The sequence below is a fragment of the Cyclopterus lumpus genome, chromosome 20 (assembly GCF_009769545.1).
Source record: "Cyclopterus lumpus isolate fCycLum1 chromosome 20, fCycLum1.pri, whole genome shotgun sequence".
In the NCBI taxonomy this organism is placed as follows: domain Eukaryota; kingdom Metazoa; phylum Chordata; class Actinopteri; order Perciformes; family Cyclopteridae; genus Cyclopterus; species Cyclopterus lumpus.
The window spans coordinates 4,316,576-4,331,575 of NC_046985.1; the positions used below are offsets into that span (position 1 = coordinate 4,316,576).

Sequence of the window (15,000 nt, forward strand, 5' to 3'; positions counted from 1 at the left end):
CTTAAAGGTCAAACCATCATTAGATATTCTCATCAGATGTCGTCCGCTCCGAGGCAGAAACCATAAAACACTTTTAGCTGAAGATAAAATATTTCCATGTTCTTCTACTTTCACAACATTTAACTAACAGCTGCAGTTACTGTTTAAAAAATATAAGAATTAACTAATTCATTATGACATATTGTTGTAGATTAAACTATATGCAGCATTATATAAAGTATCAACAATTACCAGCTGCAACATTAAAGTGATCAACACATTAATGCATCAATAATTATAATATGATAAATATTATTCTGCATAAAGAGGACTTTTACTTTTTGTTCTTTAAGTATTTTTTAATGCCTAACATACTAATATTTTGACTGCAGTAGTTTTACTTGTAACAGAGTATTTCTATACTGTGGTATTACCACGAGTACTTCTTCCACTTCTGATCCTTCAGATTAATTTATTATAATACGAACAAATAAACAATTAACACCAGATTATTTCAATTTTTTTTCTGAAAACAAATAAAAGAATTATAAGAACATTTTAGTTTGCAGAACTTCCTAAATTCCTAACTTCCTAAAAAATATTGTCATAATTTCCGAAAATATTTAAATATATTTAAATGTGTTTAAATGTGTCCAGGATGTCGCGGCGAGTGGGACAACGTCTCGTGTTGGCAGAGGGCGGCGGTCGGCCAGGTGATGACCCTCCCATGCCCCTCCCCCATCCTGCGTCTGTTTGGAAAAAACGGTGAGTCTGCCGTCATCGTCATAGCAACTGAGTGCATCTGGATTTGTGATTCATGAATAAATGTTTATAGGTATATATATATAATTGACTGGCTCTGCCAAATGAAAGACTGTGACTTCCTGTCTCAGGTAACCTGAGTAGGAACTGCACGCAGGGCGGCTGGTCCGCCGTCTACCCCCCCGTGGACGTCGCCTGCTGGTCCAACGACACGGGCGAACCCAACGAGGTCGGTTCACTTCCTCCTGTGGCGTAGAGTCGGTTCCCTGTTTCCACTGTGAAGCTGCTGCAGATGTAATGTCTGATTGTGCAACTTTAAATGATACAAGCAGAGAAAGTTAGAGGAAGATGCCTGAAATTAAGACTCAGTTTAGAATAACCAAACCCACTTCAGACCACCAAATAACCAATTTAGACCACCGACACCCACTTCAGACCACCAAATAACCAATTTAGACCACCGACACCCACTTCAGACCACCAAATAACCAATTTAGACCACTCAAACCCACTTCAGACCACCAAATAACCAATTTAGACCACTCAAACCCACTTCAGACCACCAAATAACTAATTTAGACCACTCAAACCCACTTCAGACCACCAAATAACTAGCGTAGACCACCCAAACCCACTTCAGACCACCAAATAACCAATTTAGACCACCCAAACCCACTTCAGACCACCAAATAACTAATTTAGACCACCGACACCCACTTCAGACCACCAAATAACCAATTTAGACCACTCAAACCCACTTCAGACCACCAAATAACCAATTTAGACCACTCAAACCCACTTCAGACCACCAAATAACTAATTTAGACCACTCAAACCCACTTCAGACCACCAAATAACTAGCGTAGACCACCCAAACCCACTTCAGACCACCAAATAACCAATTTAGACCACCCAAACCCAAACCCACTTCAGACCACCAAATAACTAATTTAGACCACCCAAACCCACTTCAGACCACCAAATAACCAATTTAGACCACTCAAACCCACTTCAGACCACCAAATAACTAGCGTAGACCACCCAAACCCACTTCAGACCACCAAATAACTAATTTAGACCAATTTAGTCCACCCAAACCCACTTCAGACCACCAAATAACTAGCTTAGACCACCCAAACCCACTTCAGACCACCAAATAACCAATTTAGACCACCAAATAACTAATTTAGACCACCCAAGCCCCCTTAAGACCACCAAATAACAAGTTTAGACTACCAAACCCCCCTAAAGATTATCAAATAACCAGTTTAGTCCACCCAAACTCACTTCAGACCACCAAATAAGTAGCTTAGACCACCCACACCCACTTCAAATCATAGCAACCAGCCTTATTCATAATAGGTGCAGCGCAACAGGAAGTCGGACATTTTTTATTCTTGCTCTGTCATTTTTAGCCTATTTTAGTATTTTTTTAATGAACCTCTCCAACAGATTTAGATCTTCTTCTAATGAGCTTTGTGACATTAATAAATCAAATGTTTGAGTCTTCGTGCAACGTTGTTGCCAAGAAACCGCCTTAAAACAGGAAGTAGTAACTTTTACGTACTTTTGTCAATTTCTTCGTACGAGTCTAGTCTCCTAGCCCCGCCCCCTGCACTTTAGCCCCACCCCCTTTCATCACCCATGTTTGTAGACTCTTGTGTGAGGCGCCCCGACGTTGCAGGAAGCTCTGATTGTTTTTGCACACACACACACACACACACACACACGCACACACACAGCTGGTGGTGATCCTCTCCAGAGCCCCTCAGGTGTGGGACTCTGGCTCTCAGTGAAGCTTCTAGTTGTTTCCGCTGGGCTGAGACCAGACGTCACACAGATGCCGACTGTCCTCCGTGAACACTGAGCAGATCTTTGGATCAACACACTTCAGCTTCCTCCGGTCTCACGTGTGCACTGGGACACTGGAGATGGGAGGTTGATGAATATATACTAATAGTGATAATAATAAAGGCCTCGTTAAAGGCTGTAGGAATGTGAATAGTTCAATACGTAACACACGTGGAGACCCCAGCGTTGGTAACACTTGTGTACACCAAGAAACGTGTTGTTGTATCTACAGATTATATTGTTTTACAATTTTGAGAAATACTGTTATTATTTATTTTATGATTGATGTCATAATAATTGTGTTATTCTGCACTAAAGACGGGTTTTAGTTCTCTCTACATCTAATCATGATGGATCTGTTTCCAGAGAGGAGCTGGACTTTTATTTGTATTTAAATACAAGTAATAATAATAATGATATATATATATATATATATATATATATATATATATTTATACATATTAATTTATATATATATATATATACATATTTATAAGTATGTGTATATATATATATAAATAATTATATATATATATATATATTTATTTGTTATATATATTAATTTAGATAAATACATATAAGTATGTGTATATATATATATATATATATATATATATATATATATATAATGATATGTATATTTATACATATATCTATAATTACTATTATATATTTATATATATATATATATATATATATATATATAAATAAATAAATCTGTACTCATCTAAAATATCAGTGTGTGCTTTCTGTCAGTTCGGTATCAATATCGATTTTTGCTTCTTTTTTTTAAACCTGAATTTGTGAATAATTTTCTTTACTTTTAGAATATTGGCAAGAAAACAAAATCCCGCTGAATCAATAACTTTATTGTCATCGTGCAACAAAACGCCCGTTGCAGCATTAAAGACGTCACACATATTCACGAGTGAAGTGAGTAAGACACAAGTTTGAAAATATAACATAATAAATATCAGCGATTTTAAACGAAGCACAAGATGTGTAGGAGGCAGGAAGTGGAGCACGGATTTAAAACAAAGGAGCAGAAGAAGAAGACGACCTCCACGGCCTGGAGAGGGTTTGGACGTAGAAGGCGAGAACAGACTCAGGAATGAGGCGCCAGGCGGAGACGGGCTGTGTGTCCTCACATAGTTGTGTATTTAGAGTTTAGAGTGAGTACTGAAAAGTAGTGCAACGGAAAAATACTGGAGGGGGGAGGGGGGGCGGGGGGTCACATTTCTTTCTTAGAGGGTCAGAAATCTCCAAACAGTTTCACTATTTTCTGTCTGGGCAGAATTGATCAACGTCTGAATTAAAAGGTGACGACAGTTTCTGTTTATGTTGCAACACACACACACACACACACACACACACACAGCTGATGCAGCAGATTAGAGTTGTAAAGTCATTAACAATGAGGTCAGACTTAAAAATGTACACTAAATTTGAAATGAACTAAAAAGGTCAAATAAATAATTTAGGTTTATTTTGCATGAAAGTGAGAAAAATAAAAGTAGGAAACGAGGGATGAAACGAGGGATGAAAAGAAGGAAGATTGTTGTTTGTTGGAACTTCACTTGACATCTGAAGACTTTTTCAAACCAGTCAGAAGAAAGAAAAGATTAAATTATAAGAAGAAAAGGAAAGAAAAATGGAAACGCAGACAAAGGAAAGAGGAAAGGAGAGAAGGATAAATATGGAAAGAAAAGAACATTTTGACAGTTAGATTTGTGCATTTCTTCATGTATGAATATGTTAATATTTAATGTTCATGTGATGTATCTTTACATGTAAATTAAAAAGGGGCTTCACGGTTGGCGGGTGTTAAAGTGTCGAGCTCGTGCACGTCTTAATGTATACACTCAGAGAGTGTGTGGGAGTGTGTGGATGTCCGGTTTATTGCCAGATGGTGTGTCAGACATGAGGAATGTTGTTTATAGATGATGAGGGAGAGCGATGAACGCAAGGCACCGACACACACACACACACACACAGAGTGTGAGTGCAGATCCATCTCTGTGTGTCAGCGTGTGTGCTGTTTTGAAATGGACCAGTCTCATCCTGACCGTGCTTTTATTGTGAAAGAGCATCGCCGTGCCCCAAAGAGTCTTTTAAACTTCAGTTTCGTCTCTTTTGGTAAAACAATAATAATAATAAAAATAAAAACAAGCCTGGAAAAAACTGAATTTAAAACCTCTTTTCTTGTTTTTGAATTTTTCTTGCAGATTTTATTTTGAAAGGGAAAAAACTTGAACTCATCAAAGAATATATATATTTTATAAAACATACGAAGACGCATCTAAAGCTTATTTGGCGAAGTATTTTATTAAAAAGTCCTTGTGGATCTTTTTGTTTTATGAGAAGCGTCTCTCTTATTTAATATGTAGATTTTAAAAGAGCAGCGCCCTCTAGTGGCCTTAATGATCTCCACTACCAGAGAGCCTGGTGTGAGGTGTACTTGAGTATTTATACTTTAAGCTACTGTATACTTCTACACTTATTGTACTTTTATAGGTTTATTTAAAAACTTTGCACGTTTAGATTATTAATACAAAATATGAATCAGCTGATAAATTATGATGTATTTTTAATAGATTTAATATCTTTTCCCTTTGATCTGTTTTAGTTTTTCTCTGTGAATTTAATGAATGAACGGTCATAAATCAATCAAATGGGTTATTTTGTTTTACTTAAATTTTAATTTATATCTAATTTATACTTTTTTGTTATTTTATTTAAACATTTTTTATTTTAAATATTTTTAAAATATTTAATATGTATTTATATTGTATACATTTTAAGTTTTTTAAAAATCTTTAATTTTTTTTTTTTTTTAATTATAATACATTTATTTTTTATAATACATTTTTTACTGTGTTTGACTTCAATTTTTTATTATTTTACTTTATTTCTATTTTTTTAAATTTGACTTAAGCTGCAACATTAAAGAGATGCATTAACTATTTTGTGTGTGTGTGTGTGTGTGTGTGTGTGTGTGTGTGTGTGTGTGTGTGTGTGTGTCCAGCTGGTCTTCTACCGGGTGGTGAAGATACTGTCCACTCTGGGTCACAGTCTGTCCTTCATCACTCTGCTCACCAGCACCATCATCATCTGTCTGTTCAGGTAAACCAGTCACACCACCACACAGTAACCAGCTAGACCAGTTAGACCAGATGTTTGATGCTTTATTAACTTCACAAAAAGATAACGTTGAGATGTGGAGGTCCTTTGTTTTCTGCTTTATACTTTTATTTTTAGAATATTATTTTCTTCATTTTTGGTCCTATTTTTGGTCAGTTTTTCATATTTTTACAAACTTTTTAAAGTTCCTAGAAGTCTGACAAAGAATCATCTGTCCATTAATATTAATAAAGCTGTTAAATGTTCAGGGCTCTGCAGAATCAGACGCAAATATGTACTTTATATACATTGTGTATAAATATGTATATATTATTTAATATGAACCTGTAAGCACACACACACACACACACATCTCGTTGAAGACTGATGCTCAGTCTGGATGAACTCCAGCTGTTCACGACACCCTCTGTAAACACGCTCTGTGTATATGTATGTATATACTGTGTGTGTTTATGTGTGTGTGTGTTTATGTGTGTTTGTGTGTATTCATATACTCACACAGGAGGCTCCACTGCATGAGGAACTACATCCATCTCAACTTGTTTGTGTCCTTCATGCTGCGAGCGGCGGCCGTGTTGACGAAGGACACACTTCTGTTATCTGAGGACCAGAACACGGACTGCAGCACGCAGCCCTCACTGGTACACACACACACACACACACACACACACACACACATGCACAATGACGGGTCTTCGCATCCCATAATAACTGCTGTGTGTTGCTGCAGGTGGGCTGTAAGGCCATCCTGGTGTTCTTCAACTACTTCGTCATGGCCAACTTCTTCTGGCTGCTGGTGGAGGGTCTCTACCTTCACACGCTGCTGCTCGTCATCCACAGCGCCGCCACCCGCCTCTCCACCTACATGCTCATCGGATGGGGTAGATGGATGGATGGATGGATGGATGGATGGGTAGATGGATGGATGGGGTAGATGGATGGATGGATGGATGGATGGGGTAGATGGGTAGATGGATGGATGGATGGATGGATGGATAGATGGGTAGATGGATGGATTGAGGGGTGGATGGATGGATGGATGGGTAGCTGGGTGGGTGGATGGATGGATGGGTAGATGGATGGGTAGATGGATGGGTGGATGGATGGGTAGATGGATGGATGGATGGGTGGAGGGGTGGATGGGTAGATGGATGGATTGAGGGGTGGATGGATGGATGGATGGATGGATGGAGGGGTGGATGGATGGATGGATTGAGGGGTGGATGGGTGGATGGATGGGTGGATGGATGGATGGATGGATGGGGTAGATGGATGGATGGGTAGATGGATGGATGCATGGGGTAGATGGATGGATGGATGCATGGGGTAGATGGATGGATGGATGGATGGATGGGTAGATGGATGGATGGATGGATGGATGGGTGGATGGATGGATGGATGGGTGGATGGATGGATGGATTGAGGGGTGGATGGATGGATGGGTAGATGGGGTAGATGGACAGATTGATGGATGGTTAGCTGCACAGAAAAAATGCACAATATATCCCAAATATTTGATAGAACAATAAGAAAAATGCAAAATATATAAAAAGAATTGAAAAATAGAATAAGAAAAATGCACAATACATACAAAAAATAGAATAGAAAAATTTAAAAAAATGCACATTATATACAGAAATTTGTCACAAACACAAACAATATTGTGATCTCTTAGTTTAAAGGTGCTAAATTCAGAGCGTTAATATCTCATGAAACACGTGTAATCCATGTGAAGATGTGGCGTCGACCTTCTCATCCAGCTCTCGGCAAGAGAGCTTGAAACTTGTCTCTATTGCATCATTTAAGCACTTAAGTTTTTAAGCGAAATCACACAAACGAACACAGACGTCCGGCCGTCTGTTTCATGGAGCGTCGGCTGGTGAAGCGGAGCTGAGTGAACGCAGCGTCCACCATCCGTCACCACTTTACCCAACACTTCCTCCCTAATGCATCAACATCCAGCTCCAGCTGTTTAGTGTACATGTGTGTGTGTGTGTGTGTGTGTGCACAATATGTGTGTGTGTGTGCGTGTGTGTCATATTTCCTGCGTGGCACCTCGTGACGATGTGCAGGCTGAGGTTCTAAACAGACTCCTCTCTCCTCGCAGGAATCCCTTTTGTCTTCATGGCGGCGTGGATCGTATGTCGGATCCACCTGGAGGACACACAGTGAGTCTGGACGTGACGCTTTTTAATAAACAAGATGAGCTAAATGCAGTCAAATCTAATTAGAAGAAATTATTTAAACTATTAAAAAAAGATTATTCTTTGTGATCAGGTATCAGTGGCTCCTCTGGTTGTATAGAAGACTCTGTTTCATGTGTTTAAGCTGCATTCTCTCTACTGACCACCAGGGGGCGACTCCTCTGGTTGTATAGAAGTCTATGCTTCATGTGTTAAAGCTGCATTCTCTCTACTGACCACCAGGGGGCGACTCCTCTGGTTGTATAGAAGTCTATGCTTCATCTGTTAAAGCTGCATTCTCTCTCCTGACCACCAGGGGGCGACTCCTCTGGTTGTATAGAAGTCTATGCTTCATCTGTTAAAGCTGCATTCTCTCTACTGACCACCAGGGGGCGACTCCTCTGGTTGTATAGAAGTCTATGCTTCATGTGTTAAAGCTGCATTCTCTCTCCTGACCACCAGGGGGCGACTCCTCTGGTTGTATAGAAGTCTATGCTTCATGTGTTAAAGCTGCATTCTCTCTCCTGACCACCAGGGGGCGACTCCTCTGGTTGTATAGAAGTCTGCTCCCTAACGGCACACAGATGTGGATGTTTTACTCCTTCTGTTCAGGTGTTGGGAGATGAACGACAACCTGATCCCCAACCGGCTTATGAACTGGCCCATCATGGCGTCCGTCATCGTGAGTCCTGCACCGACATCTTATTAAAATGAGGCGTTCAGGTTCAGTAACTTTCTGTCTCGTGACTTCTATTTTCCGCCCCCCGCAGTATTTATTTAAAGGGGACATATTTACGTCTGTTATTTATGTTTTCATGGCGTCCTGACGCGTGTAACGGGGGTTAATAATCTCAACGATTTTTATCCTGCTCAATAAATTGTCTTCCTGGTGCTGAAGAAGTCTTTTTCTTCTTCGTGTGCCTCAGATGAACTTCCTGTTGTTCGTCAGCATCATCCGCATCCTGGTGCAGAAACTACGCTGCACTGACCTCGGAGGAAACGAGCAGTCGCAATACAGGTTCACATTTGACCTCTGACCTTGTTAACTGATCGTATTTAAACACTTCAGAGGGATTTCAGTATTACACGGTTTGCTTCATAAACACGAACCATTGTTTTGGGTGTTGAACAAATTCCAATTGTCCGTGTGTGCGTCTGTGTGTGTGTGTGTGTGTGTGTGTGTGTGTGTGTGTGTGTGTGTGTGTGTGTCCTCAAGGCGTCTGGCTAAGTCCACCCTGCTGCTCATCCCTCTCTTTGGGATCAACTACGTGGTGTTCGTGTACGTCGAGTCGGCTGATAAAAACATGCAGCGCATGAAGATCTTCTTTGATCTCGCCCTCGGGTCCTTCCAGGTGACGTACATCAGGCTTCACTCAGTGTACCTAAATATGCTCTCCACCGATTGGTTGGACATTAAAGGGTTAAATTCAGACCTCAAGAGGTAAAGACATGAACACTGTTGTTTTATTTTGAAATTAAACTTCATTTAGTCATAATTGGTGTCTTCGTCTGCATAAAACTGGTATTTTTACACCAAGAATAAGAATAATTAAACATTGTTTTATTAATTTAAACTTACTAAACTAAATAATCAACAGAATCAAAAATGGTTTATTGCCAAATATGTTTGCATATACGAGGAATTGCATCACAATAAACAATAAATGTATATCAGAATAAACAAACAAATTGAGAGTATGTGAAAACAAGTCTGTTATTAGAGCTGCAGTAACAGCTGTGTGTGTGTGTGTGTGTGTGTGTGTGTGTGTGTGTGTGTGTGTGTGTGTGTGTGTGTGTGTGTGTGTGTGTGTGTGTGTGTGTGTGTGTGTGTGTGTGTGTGTGTGTGTGTGTGTGTGTGTGTGTGTGTGTGTGTGTGTTTCAGGGTCTCATCGTGGCGGTCCTCTACTGTTTCCTGAACAGCGAGGTGAGTCTGCACACGCTGGTTTCCGGCTGTATCCCCCCCCCCCAGACACTAAACTCCTGGTTCTGGTCACACTAACCAGGTCCAGATCGAGCTGAGGAGGACGTGGAGGAGTTTATCTCTGGAGCGCTACGTGGGGCGGGACTACAGGCCGCACGCCATGTCGGTCAGCCGCAACGGCAACGAAAGCTCCGCCCAGTTCCCCAGAAGCTCCCGGGCCCAGTCCATCCTGCAGACGGAGACCACCGTGCTCTGACCGGAGGGGCTCGGGACTGATCCAGGAGCAGTCCGGGGACGCTTTGATACACGCATCGGTTGCTCCTGCAGGAGTTCCTCAGGTGGACGACTTCCTGTTGGAAGACTTATGAATTCACGGAGAGAGACCGCATCCAGGGATGCAATATGAAGGCCTGCTCTGAAGGAAATGGAAATAAAGAAGTCAAATACTGGTTCAATAAATGAAACGACACACTTTCATTTGATTGATTTCATGATTCCATGAACAGGAAAAAAGCAATTTCCTTTCTTTTGGGTTATTATCTCCTTTTTAAAGTGTGCGAAGAACTTTAAAAAGGAGCCATAAAGAAAGAATGTACGCGTCATATATATGTTTTATTAATAACAAGGAATTACAAGATGTGGTGGACAATCACGTCACGTGTTTTCTCTTTGTTTTGGGTCCAAGGAAGCCGATTATTTCATGTGAGATTGACCTTGAAGTGTCAGCGTGAAGACGGTGGCGGCCTCTAGTGGTGAGGTTGCAGATGGAAACGGTGGACAATGTGAATGTGCCCATCTTCCAGTGTTTGTTTTGTCCATTCGGGGCTTCTGTGGAAACATTGCAATGCAACATGGCGCACTTTGTTTTATTATCTTTATTTTCTCCCAAGAGTGTTCGGCTAAGTCCCGCCCTACTGTGCTGTGATTGGAGGAACATAACGGACATAAACAGCTCGTTCTTGGCTATGATTCTTATTCTTTGGTGTTTATACATTTAAGAAAACAAGCTTATTAATAATATATTCCATTTCTGTTAATAGTGTCAAATAAAAGCTCCACACGGTCCCTTTTTAAATATTACCTGCTGACTTGGAATTCAATATTCTTTGGTAGTTTTTGAGGTCATTTCAAGTTTCGTGACCCCCTGAAAATGAAACAGTTAACTACCAGTTATAATAACACCTGTTTGAGTATGTGTTGTTGTTCTTTACGGCCTAAACAGGTTAAATGGTCCCAGAAATCCATTTTTCTGGTCAATCATCTCACGAGCTTCAGATTTACCTTGCGGGCTCGTGACTGCAGAGGTGATTAGAGCCGGGACCGGATTTGAGACCCCAAAACTATTCAATGAGGAGTCATGGTCTTCAAATGAAACGCAGTAAAAGAATTAATAAAACCGTTCTACTTGCAGCCAAAACAACGATCGCCTCGTACTGAGAACGATTGTTTGGTATTTGCTACGTTTGTATTTTGTATTTTGTACACATTTGAGTGTTTTAATGAGAGATCTCTAATCTTTTGAACACGACTGTTGATGTGTGCCTGTGTTTTATGTATAAACGCTTTTATCTTGGAGACTTGTCATGTTTGTTCTTTCTCCCACAAGTGTGCACTCAAACTAAAATATTGTGTAAAATTTGATTTTGCTGTTTTTGTGTTTGCAATCTAATAAATGACGTGATTACAGGTGCTATATATATACACACGTGACTGGGAGCATTTGTATTGCCTCTGAATGGCTCTCAACATGGCGGCTAACGGCGCTAACGGTACAAACGTTGGCGCTAACGGCGCTAACGGTACAAACGTTGGCGCTAACGGTACAAACGTTGGCGCTAACGGTACAAACGTTGGCGCTAACGGTACAAACGTTGGCGCTAACGGTACAAACGTTGGCGCTAACGGTGTAAACGTTGGCGCTAACGGTGTAAACGTTGGCGCTAACGGCGCTAACGGTACAAACGTGCTGAGAGAGCTAACGGTGTTCAGGCGAGGTGGAACTGGAGTTAACGGGGCTACGTTCCCAGAGCCGTCAGGTTAAAACAAGACAATTGTGAATTTTAACAGATGTTTGTGTGCAGCAAAGACAAAAATATTAACTTTCTATTCACAAGGATGACTTGAAAGTGGTTCATAAGTTCCATAAGACAATAATTACAATAAGAGAAAAGAGAAATTGATGAATTTATAAAATGTAGTTTTGCTTTTGTCTCTCTTTTTATTTTGACGTTACATATTTGGAAAATGTGAAAAGTTAACGTACAAACGGGCTACACACTCTACATGTGTCTTCCATACACATGATTACACTCTATAACCAAGTATTCACCTCATTATGTTTACTCTTTTTTCCTTATTTCCTTTTTATTCATGCAGGACATCACATCAGCTCTTCCTCCTCCTCTTCCTCCTCCCAGCCCCATTTCAGTGCTCGTGCCCGGCGTTGGTCTCGTACCCCAGGGTGTCTCCGAGGTGCTGGTGGGCGAAGAAGGTCCGGGCCATCTCGTTGATGTGGTTGTAGGCCCCGATGGATCTGAAGTATTCCACGTAGTTCCAGAAGTCCGAGGTGGAGTACGGCCAGTAAGGAACCGCCGGAGGTTCTTCATACGGCACTAAAGACGCACAGAAGACCTTAAAGGATGAATCACATTCCACTGTCTGGATAAATGTGTCTGAAAGCATGCGCAGAAAGAGTTTATTAATTAAATATATTATATTATTATATACCTTTTCAACAAAAGGGTCATATTATGAGTGTATATAAGATGAAAACCACTAAAATAAACTAAAGTAACTTTGCCCTTCAGAGCATTGGACTATTTAATGTGCTTTTAAATGTGCATCTAAAATGAGACGTGTTATTTATATATAATACCTCCTTCTGGAATGACTCTGGCCTCTGTGAAGAGAGAGAGAGAGAGAGAGAGAGAGAGAGAGAGACATTAACATTCCCATGCATTCCAAGGCTTCTTGTGCACAAAGACGGGATTCAAGAGCAGAAAACTCCCAGAGGACTGCAGGATACCTGCTCCCTCCTCAAATATTATCACACACACACACAAACACACACACACACACACACACACACACACACACACAGTATGAAGCATACACACAGTCCTCTTTGTACACATGCAGTCGCCAAAACAAATGCCCTCAGATGGAGCACGATGATTCATAGCGATACACATTCATCAAATTAGCCGTGTATCAAATTAGGTTTTTATTAATTCACAACTGCACGTTTTACGTTCAAAACAAACGCAACTTCAGTTCCAAGAAGCCATCAAGTGAAAACTTTTAACCTGAAGCCTCGTTTGCGTGTTAAATGAAAGAGAAACTCACCACAGAGTGTGAAAGCAAAGAGGAAGACGAGAACACTGGAACAGACCAACAGCTTCATCTTTCCTCCCTGAATGAACACACATGCATCCGATGCTCTTACTTTAAATCCACAACAATTATACACACGGTATAATTATTTGCTTATTCCGTAACTTTGCGAGAGTAAAATGATATGAAGAGGTTTACCTGTAGGTGGTTTGTGAAGCCGTGCAAAGAGGTGCTGCTCATCTGCTGGTGGACTGTGGTCTGCTGTGTGGGGAGCTCAGGAAGAGCCAGTGGACACACACACACACACACACACACACACACACACACACACACACACACACACACACACACACACACACACACACACACAGCCAAGCCTTGCCCAGATTATACGGAGGTATTATATATATTTCCCTCTCAATAACGCAACATATTTGAGCATTTAACTGATAATTATTTCTCATTAATGTATACGTGTCAGTATCAGAACTCTTATTCGGATATTCCATTCTAACTTGAGTTCTTCCTCCAGTTACTGAGGAGCGTTTGGATGTCTTCTCACTTTAAACAGCAGATATCACATCACTCCTAATAATTAATTAAATTAAAGAGCGACCAAATGATCTGCTTGATCAATCGAGCTTTAATAGACAAAGAAATAACTATATATAACTACTATATGCTTATTTCTTCTTTACACATTATTTCACACAATGTAACATGTACAAATATCACAATACAATAATATGCCGCTTCCTTAAGCATTGTAGTTTATTTATAGGTTTTACAAATGCCATTTCCTCACTCATTAAAGCACGGAGCAGTTACATAATCTATATAATCTGATCTAAATATGCTTTTTAAATCTTTTTAACATCTTTAAACACAGCAGATGGAATTAGTTGTATACTATATATACTAGTGAGGTATGTACAGTTGTACAGCAACATGAGGCCTGCAGGGGGAAGAGCTTATTTCCCAGCATGCAGCTGGTCCCGAGCTATTCCCTCAGTCTTGCAGCCAATGGGGACAACCTACCAACACCAGACATCCAATCAGAATCCCTCTCGACTCACTAGAACTGGGAGTTCAGGACCTGGATGGTGCCGTCGGTCCTCAAGGCGTAGTTGGCCTCGATGCACTTCCCCTTCTCGAAGGACGCGGGGAGCTTCTCGATCTCGTACCACCGGCCCTGGTACTGTGGACGGAGAGGGGTCACGAGGTCCGTGCGGCTCGGGGGCATATCGAGCGTACGAATGAAGGGGTGTCGTGAGTGTGTTTACCTGTAGGAGGGTGAAGTTGGGCTGCACCTGGGGGGTCGGACAGGGACCCCAATAATAAGTCTGGGCCACCACCAGAGGGAGCAGCAGGAGGAGGAGGAGGGAGGAGCAGGAGGAGGAGCAGAAGGAGCAGGAGGAGGAGGAGTAACAACCAGAACAACCAGGATGACCAGTAACACCAGCAGCACCAGTACCACAACATGACATGTTTCTCCTAAAGGTGCAAAAGTACTGCCGCTCATAACTCCAAGAACAACATATATATATATATATATATATATATATATATATATATGTATATATATTATATTATATTATACGTTTAATATTATAATGTGTTTGTTAATTAGATTCTCAAATCTGTAAAGTGATCAAATAAATGGAGTAAAAAGGGCAAAAATACTTTTTAGTACTTAAAATTGTACTTAACGCTTAAGTAAAAAGTAATTAGGCTTTGAAGAGGAAGAAGAAGAATGAAGTGGAATAAAAGACTTAACGTCTCGATGTCATTGAGTTTGAACTTTGTTTTGAAAAGTCTCCACAGTGAGTG

General features: G+C 40.6%; 2 protein-coding genes across 4 annotated transcripts in view; one reads left to right on the plus strand and one right to left on the minus strand.

The window, feature by feature from the left end:
- Window positions 1-11,410, plus strand: part of LOC117749601 (vasoactive intestinal polypeptide receptor 2-like) — a 14,548-nt gene extending 3,138 nt beyond the window's left edge. For all 3 annotated transcript variants that reach the window (XM_034560244.1, XM_034560245.1, XM_034560246.1), the window contains exons 3-13: window positions 637-744; window positions 873-970; window positions 5,618-5,715; window positions 6,236-6,374; window positions 6,464-6,614; window positions 7,841-7,901; window positions 8,529-8,598; window positions 8,843-8,934; window positions 9,133-9,268; window positions 9,799-9,840; window positions 9,920-11,410. In XM_034560244.1, coding sequence (XP_034416135.1) covers window positions 637-744; window positions 873-970; window positions 5,618-5,715; window positions 6,236-6,374; window positions 6,464-6,614; window positions 7,841-7,901; window positions 8,529-8,598; window positions 8,843-8,934; window positions 9,133-9,268; window positions 9,799-9,840; window positions 9,920-10,093 — 1,169 coding nt within the window. In that variant the 3' untranslated portion in view covers window positions 10,094-11,410. The remainder of the gene's footprint in view (window positions 1-636; window positions 745-872; window positions 971-5,617; window positions 5,716-6,235; window positions 6,375-6,463; window positions 6,615-7,840; window positions 7,902-8,528; window positions 8,599-8,842; window positions 8,935-9,132; window positions 9,269-9,798; window positions 9,841-9,919) is intronic.
- A 640-nt stretch (window positions 11,411-12,050) lies between these two features.
- otos (otospiralin) lies at window positions 12,051-13,440 on the minus strand. The gene is made up of 4 exons (XM_034560450.1): window positions 13,369-13,440; window positions 13,183-13,249; window positions 12,713-12,736; window positions 12,051-12,449 (listed from the first exon to the last, which is right to left on the minus strand). The coding sequence occupies exons 1-4, from the start codon at window positions 13,408-13,410 to the stop codon at window positions 12,262-12,264; spliced, it is 321 nt and encodes a 106-aa protein (XP_034416341.1). The 5' UTR covers window positions 13,411-13,440; the 3' UTR covers window positions 12,051-12,261.
- Between the last annotated feature and the right edge of the window lie 1,560 nt (window positions 13,441-15,000).

Bases quoted from the DNA above. Each gene is read 5' to 3' on its own strand.
- otos (XM_034560450.1), bottom strand. From the start codon at position 13,410: ATGAGCAGCACCTCTTTGCACGGCTTCACAAACCACCTACAG. The intron at 12,737-13,182 runs GTGAGTTTCTCT...CTCTCTTCACAG, and splicing joins CTTTGCTTTCACACTCTGTG to AGGCCAGAGTCATTCCAGAA. The intron at 12,450-12,712 runs GTATTATATATA...GTGCGTCTTTAG, and splicing joins CAGAGTCATTCCAGAAGGAG to TGCCGTATGAAGAACCTCCG.